Source organism: Takifugu flavidus, chromosome 11, assembly GCF_003711565.1.
Source record: "Takifugu flavidus isolate HTHZ2018 chromosome 11, ASM371156v2, whole genome shotgun sequence".
In the NCBI taxonomy this organism is placed as follows: Eukaryota; Metazoa; Chordata; class Actinopteri; order Tetraodontiformes; family Tetraodontidae; genus Takifugu; species Takifugu flavidus.
The window spans coordinates 9,756,958-9,779,308 of record NC_079530.1 but is presented as its reverse complement, the minus strand read 5'-3'; the positions used below and the strand labels follow the sequence as shown (position 1 = coordinate 9,779,308).

The window sequence follows — 22,351 nt, the reverse complement described above, 5'->3', positions numbered from 1 at the left end:
GCTCAGCGATGGTTGCCGTTCTTGTTGTGTATGAAAACCGTAAGAACTAGTTAGCCAGTAAATATCTGCAACCGACACAAGAGTTGTATCACGCAACAGTTCAGTATTGCATTTATTATTCTTTGTTTTGGATTTTTTTTTTTTTTGTGCTTGAGTAGTTTAATGGGGATGAGTAGAAGAGCATTAGTGTTGACTTCTCTGTGGGCGGTTCCACAGACAGTTAAGCCAATTTTCCACAGACACTAATGGCCGTTATTGGCGCTGTGTTTTTAATGTTATCTCCTGGGATAAAACTAAAAATACAGTTAGCAAGAGAAAAAAAAGGCTCTTAAATCCAACATCTCTAATCAGTTTTTCAGGGAAAATGTCATTTAGTATTGTAGCAGTCTGGAAGCGTGTGTGTGTGTGTGTGTGTGTGTGTGTGTGTGTGGTGTGTGTGTGTGTGTGTGTGTGTTGTGTGTGTGTGTGTGGTGTGTGTGTGTGTGTGTGTGTGTGTGTGTGTGTGTGTGTGTGTGTGTGTGCGCCCGTGTGCAGAGTGGGAGCTGTGTGATTTACCTTTATGAAAGCCCGTGCTGTAATTTTTACAAATGACATGATTACTCTGGGCTGCATTTTGTGCTCATCAAAGATGAATCATCTGGACGTACTGTACAAGCGTCTGTGGTTGAAAGATCCTCCGACACTCACATGAGCAAAGACCGTCATGCTCAGGTCGTGCCGACGATTACGAAAATCACAAACCCAAAATACTTTGTCAACCGGTGGTTTCAGGAAATGTGAAGCAACCTCTTGTCTTGAGATACTCTTTGTTTGGTCCTCCTCTATTCTCGCTTGTTCCCCGTGTGTTTGCCGTGTGAAAGAGGGGGAACACTCCTGCATAATTCAGATAAGAGATAAAAATGTATGTTTGCTCCTTTGGCTGTTTCATATGCTAATGCAGAGCTTCCAGTTTCACCTGGGGATGCTCTGCAGATGAGAGCCAGACATGTGACAGTGCACCTCAGAAACTCCAATCAGTAGAATGTGAGAAATTACCCAAGAAGAATAGAGTTTGAGTCACACTCCTTCAATCTTTCCTCTTCACACAATTTCTTTTCGCTCCAGGATCTCCTTACTTTAAAGATTTGGCATATGCTCCCACTGACAGGGTCAAGATGTCTGCAGGGACGCCACCATAATGGCCCTTTGAGATGACACCAGCCTGGGCCCCCCAGTCACTGCCTTCAGCGGTTCAATATATGGCTCATGATGGCGTTCCACTTATTAAGCACAGTGCCACGGAGCTGATGTTGTGACTGAAGGGGGGGCTGTGGTTCATGGCAAGCTGCCACCGGCTTGCAGCAGGAGCAGTCAAAAGCTTGTCATGGATCTGCTGTATGAGAGCTGGAGGGGGGAGCGAACAATTCAATCAATACGCAGCAGCCACCACATTCACTCTGCTGGCTTCCTCTCATTACTTTAAAAGGGGGGAAACCATTTAAAAAGTACTGTTTCTCTTTTAACTTAGCTCCATCTCAGTAGGAACACAAACTTAAAGGTTTCACGGTTGCAGCGTGTCAGATGAGGTGCCCCCTGGTTTACTGTATTAGATCACTTTCAGGGTTAATATATGAAGCACGGCACAAAATGATGAAAGCCATTATGACTCTCACGCTTGGTTATGACTGCATGCTCGACATGACAAATGTTGCTGCTGCCTATAAAGTTGGAATAATTATGTTTTTAGACATATCCTTCTTTTACCTACAGACAACCCCAGTTTGTGAGTTTTTGCATTAGTTTCCCTGCCACTGCTAGCATATCTATCAAGCAGATTTGAGTTTAATAAAATCAGTATGGTTATTAATAGGTGTTCCAATCAGCCTCTGGAGCTACCTGGCCAATAACAAACTGAAAGAGCTCCCTGACTCCTCTCAAGCCTCTTTGCCTCTGTGATGGTCTCCTGACCCACTTTGGTTAACCTCAGTCATCCCTCCATTGTGTTGAGAGGTGGGCAGTTGATATGAATCATCTCACACGTTTTCCTGCCATCCCCTGTTTATTTTCCCGTTCTTTTCTACGCTGCGATCTTTTTATTTTTTTCTTAGCTGGGTAGCGTTTTACAGCACCAATGCCACTGAAAGAAGCGTCATGGCCATATCTTAGCAACAATGACTTCGCTATCTATTGGTCGAGAGACCCATATTGTCGTAGCAACAGTGACACGGCTAGATAGCGGTGTCTGGTTGGTCAATGAGAAACTGGTTCCAGACAGGCGGAGTCAGGAGCTGCAGTCAGAACTGCCCCCTTTCCTCATAACTTTTTTTAAATACAGAAAATTATTGTTGTGTCAGATTTAGTGTTGATGTGCATGCGTGACAGATGTCTACTGGACAACAAATCAACATGTCACATAAAGGGCAATTCCATATTTTATGGGATGGGTGGCAACCTTAAAAATTATGCTCAAACTGGGATGAGGCCCATTATAATGCAATATTTACAGCCCAGTAGAATTGTTGCCACCCTGCTAATGGCTCGATCGCAATCACATGTCCTCCCACATACCTCCAAGATCTAGATTGATTATGGGGAGTACATTCAAGTAAACAATCTGCTGCTGGATGTCGGAAACTTTACACGTCCCTGGGCCTCAACATGACAGGACCAGAATGTTTAGTGTATCCGTGACTGCTCACTCGTTTGATGCAGGTTGACATCCAGTTTTTTGGAGTCTCCAGTTTTAGTAGTTGAAAGGGAATTTGTGCATATGGTGTCTAAACCTTTCAGCGCCTCTTCGCTCCTGTGAGGTTGTGGAGAGCTTAGCTTAATTAGAGGCACAGGAGCGCCTTGGTTGCCTACCGCCACATGGTGCAGACACTGGTGCTCTAAGGCTTTGTAGATTTTGTAGATGTTGTCTACCTGTGTCCTAATGATGGTGCTTGCATTGTTTCTAGTTGGTCTGTTGGACTTTTAGTTGTTTAGGTTTGATGTAGCAAATGCACATTTCATATCTACAGTTCCACAAACTACTCCCACACACCATTAAATGTTTAGAGAATTTAGAAGCTGACAGGGACCTGGTGCAAAACTCCAGCCCTTGTTTCGGGTGACCTTTGCTAAAATTCACAGGTGGCCTTTATAGTTACACATTTTATTGGGCAAGCACATCGAATCAGTAACTGCCTGTGGGCATCACCACTCTGACCATTCCACCATACAATGGTAAGGTGGGAAAGAGCAGGCCATTGACTCATATCTTCTCCATTATCCAGTAAAAAACGCAAATATGACATATGAATCAGATTTAATTTCATTCTATTTGATTCTATTTGAAGAAATCTACAGAGTGGGAGCCTTTAGAGGACAGCCAGGAGGTTAATACATTATAAATGAGGAGAGAATATTACATATTTTCCAAATGTGCCTGTTTCTTTTAGTGCTGTTACAGATTTTCCAGTGATGTCAGACAGATTTGAATGGGTTCACAATTGAATAAAAAGTTATTTTGATATAAATTCCAAAGACATCTAAATGATTTAAATCATATGCAGAATTAATACCTCCAATATTTTCCAATACGATATCTTCCCCCAGCCTTTCCTCTCTCTGTTTCCACAACCTCTCATCAATTTACTCTCTCTCATCTCAGAGTCTCATTAACGCCGCTGCCCTGTGAGCTCTTTGTCTCCTCTCTCTACCCCCCTTTGTGCAGCTGCAGAGGCTCTTCTCGTTTGCCTTTCCTCAATTTAGTCCCCTTCAACGCCTCTCATAAACAATGTGTAAGATGTATGACGGTAACAGGGCGCCGGAGACAGCCAATTAAAAGCACAATGTTTTATTATTTCACATCAGCTCTCCCCTCTCTGCAGCCCCCTGAAGCTCTTCAGATTATATAACAGCTCGGTGTCAACAGCCTGTGGAGAACAAGTTAAGGGGTCTTTGCAGCTGAAGCAGCTCAGCAACTCTGGACTTTTCCCCAACACCCCCCCCCCCCCCCCCCCCCCCCCTCCCCTCGCTTCTCTCTCCTCCCTTTTGCCATATCTACCCACTCATCCACCCACCAGTGCACCCTCTCTCTCTCTCTCTCTCTTTCTCTCTCTCTGTGTTGCACACACACACTCTCTCTCTCTCTCTCGCTCTCTCTCTCTCTCTCTCCATCACGAAAGCACAGGGATTGCAGCAACAGCAGCAGCACCACGAGATGGAGATCTCCGCTGCATGTGTGAGTGCCTGTCCGCGGTGAGTGCAGAGACAAGAGCGAATGAGTGTCAGTGAAGGAGGTGTACATGGGTGAGAAGGGGGGGAGAGAGAGCAGAGTGAGAGGTAGGATAGGGATGTCAGTCAGGACCTGATGAGGTTTTTAGGCAATGTCTTTCTTCCTCCCCCCTCCTTCAAATCTTAACAACCTGAATCTTTGCCGGATGTGTCACAACTACTCCAGCTGTCACTGCACCGGCTGCCTCTCTCTGTGTCATCCTGCAGCCTGTGAGAGCTGCTCCGCTGGCTGGCCGGTGACCAGGCACCCCCTGAATACATGGATGAACGCGAGCTCTACAGGGGATTTGTGCTTTCTCGTCCTTTGCTCCTCTGATCTGTTTCTCAAGGTAAGAGTTGGGCTTCTTTTTGCAGAGTTGCACATATTTATCAGATAAAGGTTGTCAGATTCTTCTGACTGAATTGAAGAATGCAGCTGCAGCACGCTGGATTTAGGATTTAATGATGTTAAAAGTCTCAGGTTAGTGATGCATGCATGGGTATGATCGCTACATGCGCATTAGATATGAATCAATTAGGGAGGGGGCATTTCTGCATCCCAGCACTGGGAGGTTTACTGACTAAGGAAAACACGTCAGAGATTTTCCTTCACTGTAGATGAAAAAGAAGGATGGATGCTCCTATAAATGAACTTTGATTCATGCATCCTGCATTCATCTGACGCCGAAGAGGCTGTTCGGGAAGATCGTTGCACTTGTGACCTGTTCACACACGACTGATGAAGAATATTGATGAATCTTCACTAATAGACTGTTTGTTTCGTAATAAAAAAATACAGATCGTTTAGGGAGAAACATCCATCACGTTAAGTGGTTTCGACTCCAAGAAATATTCTGTGGGGCTGACATTGATGGGAGGTGGATCAAGGCTTATCGTGACTAATGATATATGTAATCTGGGAATCTCTGGGGTGCTGCATAGGGCTGCACTCAAATGTATTGCTTGCTATGCATCATTCCTTTGCTAAAGCATTTTACAGGAGTGCCAAACAGGTTGCGGCTTGTCCATATCACATAACATTTTCATATTCACAAATCAGGCACTAAACTCTTCCTGAGATCATTCAATCATCACGTGTGCTTGTAGCCCAGCATGTTAATCAATAACTTAATCAGGGTGCAGTGCTGCATTCATCTTTGGGGGGCTAAACTGTCTCTTTCTGTATTATACATTTAGGGGACCCGTATATACTGTTTGTACGTGATAACAAAAACGAGAAGCATCCCTCTGGATCAGGCTTTCAGAAGGGGTTCTACCGAATGATCCATTTCACAGCCATCCAGGAGATAAGGGAATAGAAGTATTTCATAACCTCCAACTCCTGCACATAGCAGAAGGGACTGCTCAGTTATATGTTTCCTTCTGTGCAGTTGGCAAGTTTTTCTTTCTTCTTTAAAGATCAAAAGACAATCGAATGGGCAGGAACCAAACTGAGCAGTGCTTTAAGCGAGCTGAGGCCACGCGTAACCTTACTGCATGGGCGAAGGACGTATGGAGGCATATGTCACCATATTGTAGCATGAGTTATGTTACGATACAGAGTCCAACAGCGTCCCCATAACGGCAGCCTCTATCGCATCAACGTTGAGCTGCAGTTGTGCCAAATCACGTGTTGAGGCTTACTTTGTTTGAGGGGTGGGAGGCGGCGATAATAACATCAGTTAACCATTAATGAGAGTATCTGGAGGGAATGTCCCATCTAAATATCCGACATGCACTTCAGCAATTATTGAGTTGACATGGGCTGACAAGGATGTAAGGCGATCCAGGCAAAGCCTTCTCCTGCTAATAAATCATGAGTCAGCAGTGTTGCACGCCTGCTTCTGAAAGGGAAAACACCCCCAACCATCCCCACCACCACCACCACACAATGCATTAGCAGTGTTTATGTACACAATTTTTGCAGCATTGTGTGCACAATAATTCCACCATTATACTGTGACTGAAGGTGTTTTCTCTCCCTCTCTCTTTCTCTCTCTCCCTCCCTCTCTCTCTCTTGTGTGCAGCTTTTTAACGTGAACTGAAGGGCAATTGGAGCAGACATCATAGTCTGTCCGGGTACATAAGGAGATTTCAGAGGATTACTTTTGCAATTTTAGATTCGATGCATTATTCATAATCCTTTGGATAGCTGAGGCCAAATCGGGGAAAGACCCCAGGTCATTAGCAGAGATATAGCTCGCTTTGTGACAAAGAGGAGGAGAAAGACGACGAGGAGGGGCTGCAGATTTCAGTTGTTTGAATAAATCTGTGTCACACCAGCCTCACTGTCGGCCTGTCTCTTGTGATGCCCTCACACTGTGTGTATCTTAAAAATCCAGCAATAATACTCCAGAGAGCATCTTTTTCTTGATTTTCTTTGTGCGAATTACCATTTAGCCACTTCACATGACTCACATGCCCGTGCCAGAGCTTGTATGCTCGAACAGAAGACTTCTTGCCGATGTGATTATCTACTCGGTGGTGTGAGATTGTATTTCTGACTGTGAAATAGGGTGATCCCATGTGAATCAGCCTCAAACAAATTCTCTTTCAATGGCATCGCTTCTGACAAACAGCTTTGGGTAGAATCAAAGTGAATAGCAAGCTATGTTTTAGAACAAATATCATCCCCAGTAGGGTTCATCTGCTCCAACCTCCAAATCAACCGTCTGACAGATCAAACCATATTGTTTCTGTATCATGAAATCCAGCTAATTTCCTATTAATATTTTTTGCACTCCAGCAGAATGTAATGTATTTCTGCGACTGAAGTGACACCAGAAGGTCTGTTTTTTTTTCCTCCCAGATTTTAATAGAAAACACAATAAAGTGCTTTTCCCGTGAAAATTTATGCCATTTCATCAACAGGTTTGAATGGATGGTTATGCTGCAGTGGCCAGGCTGCAAGGTGAAAGACATGGCAGGAATCCCAAGAAATACAGCCGATTTTTTAACAAGCGCGTGCGCATGTGTGTGTGTGCGTGTGTGTATGTGTGTGTAACAAGGTACAGCCTTGTGTAGTTCCTTTCGCACAGTACAAAATGCAGGTAGACAGTTTCTTGTAGCAGTTCTGCATCTCCATGCTGATCTCCATGCACTGCAGATCATGCAGCAAATCCATCACACACTTCTTTTTACGTAACAGGGAGGGAAAACTCACTTCAGCACAGGTTTTCCCACATGAGCAATCACACAGGAGAAAAACGCACAGCTGATGAAAGATGATTCATTTCAGAGATGCTGCGTCATCGTCGATCGCTCCTCTTCGTGGGGCACCAAATGCCGTATTTATTACCCATGATATCATGATGTGATTAACACGCTTTTCTGGTGGTTCCCCTCAGCTGTATCTGACATCGTTTCATTTCCTTCTGCCGTTTATTATACTGTATTTCAAGCTCGAGCCGCGCAACATGTTTCATCACAGCTAGGACAAGATATTATTCCTCACTGGGACAACATCTGTTTAAACTATTTGACGATATGTAATTATTAAACATTGAAAGACTGAATTAGAAATAAGATTTTTTAAGTGCCTTGTGGCAGAAATCATCACTAAACCAAGAATTTTTTTTTAGCTGTTACCGGTAAATCAACAACATATTTTTTAACATATTTTTCTTCATTTTGACACTTCTTCAAGCATAAGAACTGTCCTGTTGGAAATAATCCCCAAATTGCCAGACGACAGTGTCGTGCAGAGAATGATAATGACGATAACGCGGTCGGGTTCGGTGGAGATTATTTTTTCACAGGACAGAATTGTTGCAGCATTCTGTTCATTTAAACTTTCAATACCTTCAAGAACGGTTTGGTCATGTCCTCTGCCAGGTATCATTAGACCACAGGAGGATCCCATTAAATGGAAAACGCCATTGTCTTTTGAGAAGATAAACGGAGGTGGGAGGATATCCAGTACATCACGCTGAATGAGGATTTTGCTGGAGCGGAGCAGAGAACGGGAGCTCAGCAGTTCAGATGTAATTATGATATGAAGAATGTTAAAGTGAGCCACCACATCAACCCTTTCTTTTATCGGAACTGGGCTCTTTCCGAAATGTGGAGCTCGGTGTGTCCGCAGACAATGACTTTTGGCAGAAAACCAGCTACTGTCAGAAAAAAATATAATGAAGAAAGAAGAGATTAAATAAGAGTATGAATGTGTTCCTCTGTTAACACTACTGACGCAAATAAAAAAAAAAGCATCCCATTTTGCATCTTTAACATTTATCAGCACATATATTCAGGAGCGGCAGGCTTTGAAACTGCAGCTTTTAAATTTGGTCAATGAAAGGTTTGCATAATGTGCATATTAATGCTTCTAGTTTCTGAGGAAAAAAAGGCATTTTGAACTCAAGGATCTGGAGAAGATTGAAAGCTAAATCCATTTGTAAGACAAGATCAACAATAGTACACGCTTGGAAGTGAAAGAATATGAAGAAATATATCACTCTCCCCTCTAAATAAAACTGCAAAATGAATTTAAAAGTAATCAAATATTGTTTTTTTTAAAAAGTAATTACAAATGGCCTTTAATTCATGAGAGAAGAATAAAACTGGGAACATAATGTAGCCTTTAAAACACCTTCCACTACAAGTAGATATTGTGCCTATTTTAAGCATTTTAATGTGTGTTGTGTGGTGTTCTCGCTCAGATGTAACTCTCGTAGCACTGATTTGCTTTCTTTGATTGTATAAAAATAGCTGAATATATCTCTTTGTCACATTATAGGAAGTATGGTGAGCAAAGAGGACAGCCAATGCATCATCCTCTCCAATTCCGATGAGTCAGATTCAGAGGCAGGACGGTCTCACAGCCTTGACGCTCACTCTGGACCCGAGTCAGGCCGGCAACAGGTGAAGAAGAGGAACAAGGCCTTACAGGTGCGTTTTAAGGATATCTGTGAAGCTCAGAATGAGCATCGAAGACGACGCTCCAGGTCGATTTCCTGTAAAGTGACACAGAGAAAGTACATGACCATGCCTTCTAGGCGCTCCATTCCAAACGTGACCAAGAGCACTGGCGTCCAGACCTCACCAGACCTCTCAAAGCGATACAAAACTTTCCCTTTTGAGAGGAAGAAAGGACATATTTTCAAGCATGCTGCTTTGGTGGAGAGTTACAGAGGACAAAATAATGGGTTTTTGAGTGATATAAAGGTGGGAGAAGAGGATGTAGAACCTATTAAAGACTCATCTAAGTACAAAGGGAAAATTGTGGGGCAAACGAAAGCCTTGCTTCACCATACAGATGACAGCAGCGATACCGAGGATTTGGTTTCTAGTGTCAACTGCATGGACGGACCGACTTGTCCTGACTCCTCTCAGTTCTCAGAGGAGTGCAGCTCACCCTCCAAAAGAGAGGCAGTGCACAAGGTTTGTGGATCAAGGACCAAACATGGATTAAGTAGAGAGGAGGACGATGCTGCTGGTAACTTTTCAAAACCCAAGCAGCGAAGTTCACAGTCTCAGCCAAAGGGCACTGGCCCTGTGGCATGGAACTCCTTGACACTGGTGGAATCTTTGGACAGCCCATCTGTGACCTGCAAATGGAAAAAAGACACAAAGGTGCATGAACAGCACTCTCAGACGCTACCCCATAGTGCCAAGTGTTCTGTACAATCGCAGGCGCACTGTCGAACCAGGCATGTGTCGGCCTCTTCCAAACTCCAGCAAACTGTTGGGGAAGAGGGGGGCTTTACTCCAAAAGACACGCGAGCTCCAAGCGTGGGCAGCAGCCAGCAAATAATGCCCTCATCCGGAGATAAGGATATCAAAGCACAGCTGGAGGCCATGGAGAATCTCATCAGCTCAAGCCAGGAGACCATCAAGGTCCTGCTCGGAGTAATTCAGGAACTGGAGAAAGGTGAAGCCCAGAGAGAGGGGTGAGTACAGAAGCTTTGCTTTTCAGATACCCGTACCACCAACCTCAGCTGCATGTGCCTCCCACTGCTGCCTATAACTAAAACAAAGTGTTCTAACTTTATATTCATCACCAGGCTAAGCAATGTTTCTCTGGGTGCAACATACACCTTGAATAATGAGCCTTAACTGGATGTACATGGATCTATAGACAGGACTGTGCTTCAGGCTAACTTCCGTATTTTCTTCAGAGTCATTCTGGGAAACAAACCAAAACAAAACCTGGGAGCAGTAAATGTAATGTACCAAAAAATACCGTCAGGCCCTTGGGAAGACCACAAATTATACGTATGTGGCTGAACTGAATGAGACACGACGCAGTCTCTGCAGTGTTGTTTGTATCAAGATTGTATCTCCTGCAGTGGAGACAACTGGTGGCACTCCATGACAGAGAGCACGGACAAGACTTCTCCTGTGAAACACACTGGGATCAGCTGTTCCCCACACGGTTGCTTCAACTAAACAGTGACTGCAATAAAGTGATCGAATAGCTTTAGTCTATCTGAGGCTATCTTCCTCTGGCCCGTCCATGTACTCCTGGAGGCCAGGACCTGTATTCCGTTGAGGTGGATTTTCTTCCACTCTACCATTTAATGTTGCTCCTTCTCGCTTTCCTTTGAAACCCCTGCCTGTTGTGTCAGTAGCACCAGATGAGCCATCATCCCACAATAGTGAGAACAGCGGGTTTTGGCGTCCTGCATCTGGCTGCTACAGGCAAAAAAAAACTAAAGACAGATTTTGTCAAATTCAGCAATTTCTTTATAGGGCCAGGAAAAAAAAACAATTTAACTACAGACAAATATCCATATTAGTTGGTTTAGGCTGCAGCAAACTAAAACAATTGCAGACTTGCACTTGTTGCTTGCACAGGTTTGGGCCGCAATAAGGAACGCCACCAACCTCAGTTCAGGAAAAAAGCAATCAAAAGCTATTTTATACACTGTGAAGTGCATCTGTGCAGGTCAAAACCTTATAAAAGCCACATAAATTGTAATTTGACTGACAGCTTAGTCGTTTACTGAGGTGAAAAAGGAGCAAGGAATTCTTCATATGTAGCCGATCAGGTGAATAACCCTTTCAGAGCATTTTATTAAAGAAAACAAAACACCAGAGTGGCGCTTCGAAACAGAGAGAGAGAGAAGTCTTTACAGTTCTTTCTTTCTAAACTAGCAGTGCAAAATCAATCAGTCCATCAAGTAAATGTTCAGACATTTACCTGAATTTTCTGAACTGATTCTCACAGAAAGAATTAAGTCTCCACTTTCATTTTTTGTTTTCCAAATTCTCTCCCTTGAGTTTTATGGTGCATTTCAAAATATAATAAAATGGGTTTTTTCACGGTTTCACCCCCACCATGCCATATTCCATGTATGGGAAATAAAATACATTATGACTTACCAAAGGTTCTTCACAGCAGAGCTTTTACATCAATTCCATGAGGTACTTCTCCTTTAATACCAAAACCAACCCAAAGCAAAGTGTTTTCTCACTGTGGCGCGGCACTCTAGGACCTTGTGTAATGGTGCAATTACTGCAGCCTGGTACCACTTTTGGTTTTATTGCCACAGAAGTGTGCTAGCTGCAGTGTTGTCGGTGTCGTCCGAGGGGTGCTGTTACTGGAAGCAAACTCCACATTTTACAGGATTTACCCTTAATGTCTTTCCCATTGCTGTCTGGCTGGCTGGAGGGCTGGGCAGCAGTTTCTCTGGGATTAACTAAGAGTAAAATATAAAATACAGCAAAGATAGTTATTTTAGACAACATTTCATGTCAATGATAATCATTCTGTAACAAAGGGAGAATACACTATATTAAAGTTGTATCAAAGGTACAATTGAAATCCCCCTTTGAAAGTACGCATTAGAGGATTTATTATATGCATGTTTCATTCTTCTTCTGTCTGAGCTAACAGGGAAAACAGGGGTGGGATATATTCCTGGGCAGTGTGCAATTACCTCCCTTTGCTTTTCCTATTCCATTTGGTGCACTATACACTGTTGCTGGACTGTATAGACTAATGCATATTTCATCTGGAACCAGAGATATCTGGTTGGAATTGGTGTTTGTGTGCTGATTGGCCCACACAAACTGATTTAAGGCTTGCCTTCACTGCATTAGAAGAGCCAGTAAACACAGCACTGGGACACTTCACTGTCACAGTCTTTCATATCACTCTGTCGATCTCACCTATCCTTCAAGGTCCTTTTAAAGATGGGAAGAGAATAGAATGACGCATGTTAAAACGATTTGGCGATAAACTCCCATAAGGTCTTTTCATTGTAGTGAATGTTGACTGCACGCTGAATTCCCTGATTTACAGTCTCTGTGCACAGCTGTTTGAAGAGACTTCATTTGAGAACAGGGCATGATAGATGAACCCTGTGACCTTGAGCTCCCATCAGCATTTTCGATCTGCAGAAAGGCCGATCCATCTTCACCGCTCCGGGGTCACCTCTCGTGTCATGGTGGCCAGCTGAGATCCATTCCCTATGCATGTCATTCAGCGGGGGTGATAGGAAGAAATTAAAAGTGCAGGTCGAACAGAGCTCCCCCTAGCATCCAAACATCACTGCCGCCTGTGTGGGGACACCTGCATGCTTACGTAACTCAGCGGTGCATTATTGACATTGTGAGAGATGCCGCCTGCCACAGTTAACATGCTGGGATTGAATATTTAGTGTCGTTTTTCACAGGAGGCACAGGAGGAAAGCTATTATTGATTTTAACATTGAAATCTTATAAACGGCATTGCGGATTGAGTACAGACGGATGACCCTAGGCCATATGTACCTGTGCCATAAACAGAGCAGACGCACTTTCTCTTATTTATGGCTTTGGTAAGTCTATAGTGCCTAAAAGCAATCAACTAGATACATACATTTCATGTGATTCATGTAGCATTTTAATGCAACTTACTTGGCCCTGCATGAATATAGCAAGGCAATGTAAACCTGTCAAGGTGTGGTAATCTTGTTACAGTATGTAAAATCAGCCAATTTATACTTTGTATTAAGCAAATCCGAGGATGCGGCGGGAGCGCGGCTCCACTCTCCCAAATTTAAATGCTGGGAATAAACGAAACTTGGTGAAAATGAATGGGGCCACATCTTGCCACTGGTGATCACATATATCTTCTCATCTCTCTGTTCCCAGGCTGACGTATCGAACAGGACAAGACACAGCAAACTGTGACACTTGTCGAAACAGCGCGTGCATTATTTACAGGTGGGTCCTTTACACTGCAACTGTGTCAGTAAATCTGCATTATTTCACTTTATTTTTGGTTCCTTTTGGTGGTGTCTAAACAGAGGCAACCGCTGCTGCATTTAAAAATGGGGAAAACATATTACTTTTATTATCATTTGCAGAATTCTTGGGAATTTAATGCCTCCATGCAATAGATAAGTACTCAGATGCAGTAGTGGGAATTTTATTATATGCTTGGGAATACAGCTGTGCGGGAGAGACACACATTTAATTAAATCCTATAAAATACAATAAAATGTATAGTTGATCATTTTGAAAGTGGAGTGTGTATATATATTATTATGACCTTGTCTGGGATGAAAAATGATGAATGAAGAAGGTACAAAATGAGATGTAAGATGTGTTTAATCCACAGAATGGTTTGGAAAATCAGAAAAAATGTCTCAAATATTTGTTCCAAAAGACAAAATTTTAATAAGACTAATATTGCCTTTAGTGGTTAACTCCAATATATATTGACCAAATTAAGTTTTTATTTTGCTATCTTAATCCTCTCCAGCAGCTTGGATTAAAAACTTTCAAAGACAATTTTGACTAGACTGTTGTATTGGGGGAACGACTCACCTTTTGGACAATTTTAAAAAGTCTTTTTTTGACAAGCCTATTTGGAAATTTGCAATAAATATGTGCATATTTTATATAAATAAAACTATTTCAGTTTTAATTGTGCTCTATAGTTTATCAATGTCGGTGGATCCAGCCTAATCAAACAAACAATGAAATGAAACGTAATGTGGCAGAAGCATCAATGCCCCTCAGGACTCCCCTGATGGAAGCTGTTGTCTGCAGTGTGTCTGACATACTTCATCACAGTGAAACGTGCACATTTCTCATGCTCCCTTCACTGCCTCCCATCAAGGTCACGGACTGTTTCACCCACCCCTGACGTTCTCCATTTACAAATCCATTTGTTGAGACCTGGACAGGCAACATTGGTGAAAAACAGTCGCACCGTGAGCACAGGGCCATTGAACCTGAACCATTTATGTAAATTCTTACGACCCGGCTTCGCAATGATGTATCCTCCCCAAACTAAAACCTTCCCCTTAGAACGGTGCCCATGTTATTAAAAACTGAACTTCAAGAGTGTATAAAAATATATTCTGTCAATGCAACTGGAATAATGCTGGAAGCAAAGAACAGAAACAAAAATGTTCCATCAACCATGTTTGTTTAAAACACTGATAAGAGTGGAGAGAAGCATCTCCTCCTGCTCTTCCAACGTTGTTAAACCTGACCTGATTCCACAATGAGAGATGCAGACAGACATGCTTCCCTGTGACCCGGCTTCTAATCAAAGAAGATCTCCATGGCCCGCGGCTGTGTGAAGCCTCTTGTTGTGCATGACGTGCATTTTATCCATCTTTAACTTCACACAGCTCCACTTTCAGACGCTAATTCCACTCATTTAGTTATATAAAAGCAATGATGACAAATTGCCAGCCACTTTCTTTTTCTTTACTAAACTAACGTAAATCTCTGAACTGCCCCAGAACAATTATCTCCGGGCCACGCTCTCCCCTCCATCAGTTGTCTAAATGACTTGTTTTCTAATTATTTCCTAACTTTGTCCAAGAGATTTCAGTGAACCGGCAAATTGGAGAGAAACTGGCAAAGCTGTAAACAACATCAGAATTAGGATTCCAAAAAAACATCCGCAGAATTTTTATTATTGTTGAGAGCGTACTTGCTGATTGACATATTTCTTTCATGATTATGTTGACAATAATCAGCGGTTCTTATGCAATAAAATAATAAAATAGTCAATTGGTGTTCCGCATGGTTTAGTTCTAGGTCCCAATCTAAAGGTCGAAGAAATTTACAAATGTGTAAAGTTACACAACATAATACAATCAGCATCGTCTTTATTTCATGTGGTCCATCTTGGAAAAACTGTGTCTTTTCTCATGATTTTATTATAATTACGGTTCACCGGACTTTTGAAGACGCATGCATCATGTGTGCGTGGGTGTGTGTCCTTATTGATCCAACAGTTCTTTCCATCAACTCATGTTCATGAGACTAGTCATTACCATGAATGTGGTTTTCAATCAGCAGGTTAAAGCGACTCTGAAAGAACATCAAGTACAATGTGAGCAAATCCTCTTATGAGGACGTGAAAGGTATTACATGTCATTACATGATTGGGTCTCTTATTTATGGCCTTTTCTGCAAAGAACGTGCTAACTCAAAGTGACCGGGCGTAAAAAGCATAGAACCTTTTCAGAAACTAACCATAAAGTTGTAACAAATGGCCATAAAATCCTTGTTCTGTATTCTTAGATCTATATCAGTCCTGCTCGTGATTATTCATCCTCGTCTCATGCAGCTGTTTTAAGCTCAGCTTATATCATAGAAGATTAATGAAATATCAGAGCAATTGTTAGCTTCAGAGCTGTCTGGCGTCTCTGATACGCCTTATAAAAGCACAACTTTTTGCCCACTCAATTGCAGTCAGACTCTGGGTTCAGTCCAAAAACCACTAATTCCCTCAGTCTCCGCCCACATTGAGCAGACTGCAGCATCTCCTACATCACTACTGGGTTCTAAGCATGGCCAGCATAAAAAGACAAAGCAAGACTCAGCATATGGATAGGAATATAGGAATATAGGAATAAGAATAGTAATATTGACCTTAACATCCAGGGAAAGTGGAAACCTTAAACCCCCTCATCCATCAGAATGCTACACTCTGTTCTGTGCCCAGAGGCTTCTGTGTTATTTAGATACTTATACAACAACAGTCAGCCGCAGCCAGCATATTCGTGCATAACATAAAGATGCCACATCTCCAAAGGGTGTGGATCAGTTCACTGCAGAGCTACGGAATCTTACAAAGGATGGAGGCATCATTAAAAACACATTCGGAGAGATGAAGCTTCTGTCTCCAAAGGTTTGGAAATGGTTCTGGAAGTTAATGGAATCAACTTTTTTTTAAAAAAGCAGCATTGTGCAAGTGCAGGACTTAAGGCTTAAATGTGTATAATAGTCTACCTTAATATAACTCTGAGCTCATCTTTCTGGTGGTGCTGCAAAATCAATAATAGCAAAAACATTAACATATTTAATGAAAAAATATGCCTCTACTCCACGTGGAGTCTTGCTAGCAAAATGCACCGGTTTGCCTGCAGTATCGATACAAACAAGGGTGCATTTCTTCACGTGAAACGCAGAGTTAAACACAGAAGCGGCCAGGCTGACCCCAGGTTGATGCCTGCCAGCACGTGAATTCAACATTTATACCACTTTCTACTGTAGTGGTGCAATGATGTGGCCTTCACAGACCTCAGTGATGAGCATATAAGCAGGAGCATCTCTGCCTGTATCACTGTTGCGCACACATGCGCGGAGTCAGGGAGGTGCAGCCCCTTCCACCTACTCAGTTAAACATCTCTGCATTTGTTCCTTTTTTGATTATTCGCCATTGAAGACTATACAATGGGAATGCACCCACATCTTCCTCTTCACGCTCACTGTCATGCTTCTCTCCGGGCTCCATTCAAACACGATTTATCACTGAATTAGCTACAAATTGCATGCGAACCGCCACTAAATCAACCTAGAATACACCAGGAAGCTCAGATCAAACCATTTTGTGTTTTTTTTAATACCAAAGTGTCTTCTTTAAGAACAAGTGTACAACCGAACCCCCCAATTTAAAACTAAAGAAGAACTAGAAATGACTTTAAAAAAGAGTTATGTGCAAAGCAATATGATGAGACAATGGGACCTAATTAGCACTTGTGTTCCTCAGTCGTGGGTGGTGTTTTTGGAGAACAGTTGTCAGGATTTTCTGTTTGTTCTCCTTAATGAGATGGGGGGGAAGGGGGTGTCTCTGTTTAGCTGCAAAGCAGGAAGCCATATAACAGAGCGATACATGACAGGGTGAGATATTCTGTATCTCATTTACATAACCTGTGGGGAGTTTCTGCTCCGACTGTTGCCTGCCAGAGGAGGAAATAACTGTCACTCTCTTGTGATTTAATCTACTACGACCTGTCATGTAGTTCTGAAGATGTTACGCCACAGTGGGCCTGAGCCACTCATCTTGTCAAATGGAGAATTTAAAAAGCAAACGGCCAAAAGGGGGAATCACAAAGGGGGGGAAGTCACACTGGTAATAGTGGCAGAAAGGACATGTAGCTTGCAGGGACACTACGCTCGGATTTGGGTTTCATTTCAGATCACTCTCAGGAGTAACAGCCATGAAACGGTGTTCAGCACATCACTGTTGTGCACTGACAAACAGCTTGCCACTAATCACCGCATCGCGTCCTCGCGGTGCACAGATCAAAGAGTTGATTAATCGGCGTTGTTTTATGCCCTAAAAAAAGCCAGGCCGTCTCTGGCTGCCTCCAGTCTGTTTATTTGCAGCCGTGATCTCAGACGTGGAGCTTGTGTTTGCCAAAGCACCTGCTCCCCGTCGCCATCCGCACGGTGCGCCGCCGCCTCGGGCTTCACTTGGAGCCAGTTGTGCGCGACGCACAGCAATTGAAGCCATCCACCAAAGTGATTAGTTTCTTAATAATTGCTGAGCCTGTGGTGTGTTCTCACCGTTTCTGTCCATTCAACATCGTTTACACTGCAGCTGCAAAAGGCAGACAGTCATCAACGCAAAAGAAACGATGCAGAGGGAAATCAGAAAACCATCACAATGGATAAGTTGAACACTGCACGAAACAGCAGATTTTCCAGATACTCAGCAAATCAAATTGAATTGAGAAAGTATAACAACAAAGTATATTATGTCATCTCATTCTAAACCATTAAAAATGTTGAGCTCTGCAGGCCAGTTCTTAATAAGCAGACTGCAATGGCATTTTCCATGTACCTGAACGTCCTATATTAACATGGACATCCAAAATGCAATCCAATCACACACCCCAGGCATATTGTACCTTTTACCCAGAAACTTCTGGGGTCACGTTCTGTGGAAAGCTTCAATGTTCATTCCATTTGACCCACACAGACGTGTCCCTACTGTTATATGTCACATGTGAGGAGTAATGTTACCGTTATCTACTGGACACCAAACATTAATTTGTATTAGTGTTAGTAAATTAGTTACATATGGTAGCTACAATTGTTATTATGCAGCTAAGGTCAAACTTTTATACAGTCCTACTATATTCTCGCTTCAGTTCTTAAAATCCCCGCCCTGAAAAACTAAGCAATCTATCTTCTCTTACACTGGACATTTTTAATTTACTTCTGTTCCCAACTTAACTTAAATATATCTGATGGGAAAGGACAGTTCCCAGGATTCATTATGTCCCTTTAAGTGCAACACATCCTTCAGTGGACTAATTACACTGCCCATCAAAGCTGTTCTCCCATCAGGCCGAGTGTTGTACCCTAAAGTGTATTTGTGCGCCTGCAGACAAGTGGAGAGCCGCATGTTTGACCTCGACATGTCAGGTGTCATCTGTTTTGGCAGCTACACGATTCAAGCGCTAATCTTTCATCGTGTAGCAGGAGAGAGGTGGGTTTTGTAACCCACTGTGTTCAGTTTTTAAATGCAGTGTGTCAGCTCCAGGGGTGAAAAAGAAAGGCTGAAAAATTGCCCAAAGCCACAGAAGATTTCCTTATCGGACTCTGTGTGTTTAGACCCAATTTAGCAGGCAAAGGGCAAATGATTCATTCTCTTTCCCTTCCATCATGATGCTTTTACGATGTTTTGCAGACCCAAAGAATAAATACATTTAATGAACGCAGCAAATCAATAGCACTAAAGTCAAAAGAGATGGTGTGTATTGCATTCTGTCCCTTGCTTGAAATAAAGCAATTAATCAGGGTCTCTTTGGCCTCTTGATGGTTTCATTGGGATGGAATTAAGCCCCCTCATTCCTCCCAGGCCCGAAAGACTTCATCGGAGCGAGTATTTAACTGCGGCACTGAGGATGACTAGCCTGGGATTAAACTGCCTAATGTGAGAGAGTGATGTGCTGTGGGTCCTTGTATTTTTAGGGGGGTTTTGTGCACAAAAATAATCGTGCATTAAAAGCCCTGTAAAGTTATGCATACAAAGCGCAGCCATTACACAAAGAACGGCCATTACGGCCTGAAATGTGGATTTGTTTCAGGGGAAATGTGCTGCCAGGGTGTCCGTCACTGCCTCATTTTGAGCCTCCATCTGGACAGTAATGGACAACTGACAGGAAGAAAGTAAAAACTGAGTCAGAAGTGGTTAAAGAATAAACTTTTGCAATATCTCAATATCCTGAAAATCTACTTCCCATAATGTGTTGCAGTGTTGAACTGGACTTCAAGCTTCAAGAGGAGAAACTGCACCCCCTGATGAAGAGACTTTGTCCCCTAGACAGCCAGCAATGTCCAGCTCTGCCTTACTCCAACGAAGTGTTCACAACCACCCCAAAACGCAAGTCCAAGTCAGAGTCCAAAAAGCACGCTCGCTGGAAACTCTGGTTCCTCTGAGTGCACCCTGAAGGCTCCGGAAGCAGCCTCTGCAGTGGGTCTATTAACGCCCATGTTCTCCATAGAATGAAGAAAGGAATGTTCAGATGCTGCCTCCAGAATTGATGGCAACAGAATCCAGTTCATTTAGGATTCTCAGTTGAGACTGCACTTTGAGTCATCTGGAGCACAGCAGAGACAAAAAGAAAAAAGGAAAAGGAAGAAGAAAAAAAAGAACAATTAAATTTCTGTTAAATCTTTTTTTTTCCCCAGCATGTTTGCAGATGATCGAGTCGCTCCTCCAAAATACAAGGTGAGTTTTGGAAACGTATTTTTCTTCCACTAATGTAACACTGGCTCATTTAACAATGTACATTTCACTTCATGTTGCTGGTGCACCCTCCAATGAAATGCACTTTGCTTTATTTCCTTAGAGCATATTGCCTGGCAACGAGAGGAGGCGTCATGTGGAGAGCCTCTTATAAGTGAAGCTATAATCTTTGAATGGACATCAGCCGCAAACCCAGCAAAGCACAAACATTTGTCTATTGAGTGAAGCGGTGCGTAAAAGACTGAAACGGTGCGGAACATGGCAGACTGTCGGCGCCGTTCCTCAAATCCAGCCTCTCCTCCGTCCTTATCTCTTAACATCCCGCTCAGTTTGTCAGGCTGACTGAACGTGCGCCCATCGCTGTTAATAACCTCCGTCGCCTCCCTGCTTTTGTTATTCTGTCCCTTTCTCTCAGTCCCCCCCCCCCCCCCCCCCCAAGTTAGATCTCCATGCAGCCGATGTGCTAACCAGCCAACTTTGCCTCACTCACCCTCTCCTCCTCCATCCTCTCTGTTGGCACCGGCACGAGTCGATATCTGCCTCGTTTCTACTGTGAAATTAAATTTTAAATATCCGGGAAGGCTCCTGCTTTTGAAGGAGTTGCGGTTGTCTAAAGGTTTATTGGAGGTCAGTTTTTTTTTTAAACATATATCATGTTTTGACCCCTAAAGATGAAGAATGTTGTCTATCAGGACTCAAACTTTTGCTGTTTGAACTGTTTTTAAGTTGGTTTCATGACCGTTCAGCTCACACTGATGTGTTGCACTGCTTAAAATACTTATTGTCTCTGTTCCGTCTTGTAAATAAAATTTCCTTTTCGGATATTATAATCATGGGACAACAGAGATACGTCCAGACAAATGACTGTGCACTTATCTTGCAACACTGGAAGGGCTAATATACGATGCTAAAGTAGTGTGACAGCGATTTTATGACAGCAGCTCTTATTCCGATACTGTTCGGTGGCAGAGAAACGTTGTAAAATCTGGCCTCCTGTCATTAGACCACAGTAGATTGCGTTTTTGTTTCAGGTCACCACTGTCCATGCAAAGATCTTTATCTTAAGAAAGTGCAATTTAGTGGCAACGTGCAATATGATGCATTTTTCTACTGTTTCTACATCGCAATTAAAACATTTTCAACTTAAGGCGCTTTGGTGTGCTGATATGTCTGACAACTGTACAAGAATAGCACAATGTATTAATCCAACGTGCACGCCTGTGTGCGTAGCAAAATCCAAGTGTTGGATTGGCTCTTTATTAAATGTCGGGTACCATCCAGAAAAGTCCCCGACACTAAAATCTGGAGACGAGAGCATAAAGATGCAAGCTCAACAGCCGACAGCCTGGTTCCCTTCCTAATTTGCTTGCAGCAGCCAAAAACCAGCATCGCACGGTCCGTAACTGACATGTTTTGTGCTCCATTGACAGAATCGTATAAAAAAACGTCCCTTTTGTCATGTGATTAGTCTCTGCTGAAGACGCTACTTTCAAATCAAAACCAGCCGTCGGGTGGGGGGGCTTAAACCAAACTGGGTGACCTGATCCCGCACTCCCCTACTTCTGTCCTGATTGGCTGTTCTTCCATCTTTTATGCGCTATTCAGCCAACTCTTTTGTCTACAGCAGTTCTTGAAATTATATTGTTCGTGGCACATGGATTAGTCCATAATTCTGTCCGTCAGTCACAATTTCACAAAGGTCACTATGATTTATCGTTCAAATTCAGGTTAGAATAAAGCCTTTTTCTATTTAGGTATTATTCTTAATAATAAGAAATATGGGGACATTTTTGGAGGCATAATTTATTTTTCATTACAAGCTGAAAGTTTTAAAAGTAACTAGTGGGGTTTGAGGGTGGGGGGGAAACATCATTGTATCTTTCAGGTAATATGGAAAAATGTGTTGTTCCAAGAAATCATAATTAAATTTAACTAATTCTTATGCAACCCTATTTTTTTTTCTCATTTCTATTTTATTATTTTTGTCTTTATATATTTGGGTGTCATTGTAATAATTTTCAACCATCATATGACAAACCAGCAACATTATTGATCATTTAAAAGGCTTGCGATGAAGGGCTCATATGGAGGATTTACATCAAAGTAGTCAGCATTAAAGACTAATAATAATGAATAATAGCAACTTTGGGTTAACGGTCTTTCAGTTTAATACCACAG

At 42.6% G+C, this 22,351-nt stretch overlaps 1 protein-coding gene across 5 annotated transcripts; it reads left to right on the top strand.

Annotated features, from left to right (window-relative positions):
* Window positions 1-4,130: 4,130 nt before the first annotated feature.
* insyn2ab (inhibitory synaptic factor 2Ab) lies at window positions 4,131-21,320 on the top strand. Of its 5 annotated transcripts, none has more exons than XM_057048124.1 (6): window positions 4,132-4,586; window positions 8,071-8,219; window positions 8,972-10,124; window positions 13,315-13,386; window positions 19,680-20,155; window positions 20,277-21,320. In XM_057048124.1, exons 3-5 carry the CDS (start codon window positions 8,977-8,979, stop codon window positions 19,861-19,863), a joined length of 1,404 nt encoding a protein of 467 aa, XP_056904104.1. In that variant the 5' UTR covers window positions 4,132-4,586; window positions 8,071-8,219; window positions 8,972-8,976; the 3' UTR covers window positions 19,864-20,155; window positions 20,277-21,320. The 5 variants fall into 5 exon arrangements, with proteins under 5 accessions (XP_056904107.1, XP_056904104.1, XP_056904103.1 ...); XM_057048126.1 differs by lacking the exon at window positions 8,071-8,219 and having other exon boundaries at window positions 4,134-4,221; window positions 4,465-4,586; XM_057048125.1 differs by lacking the exon at window positions 8,071-8,219 and having other exon boundaries at window positions 4,140-4,221; window positions 4,424-4,586.
* The last annotated feature ends 1,031 nt before the right edge of the window (window positions 21,321-22,351 follow it).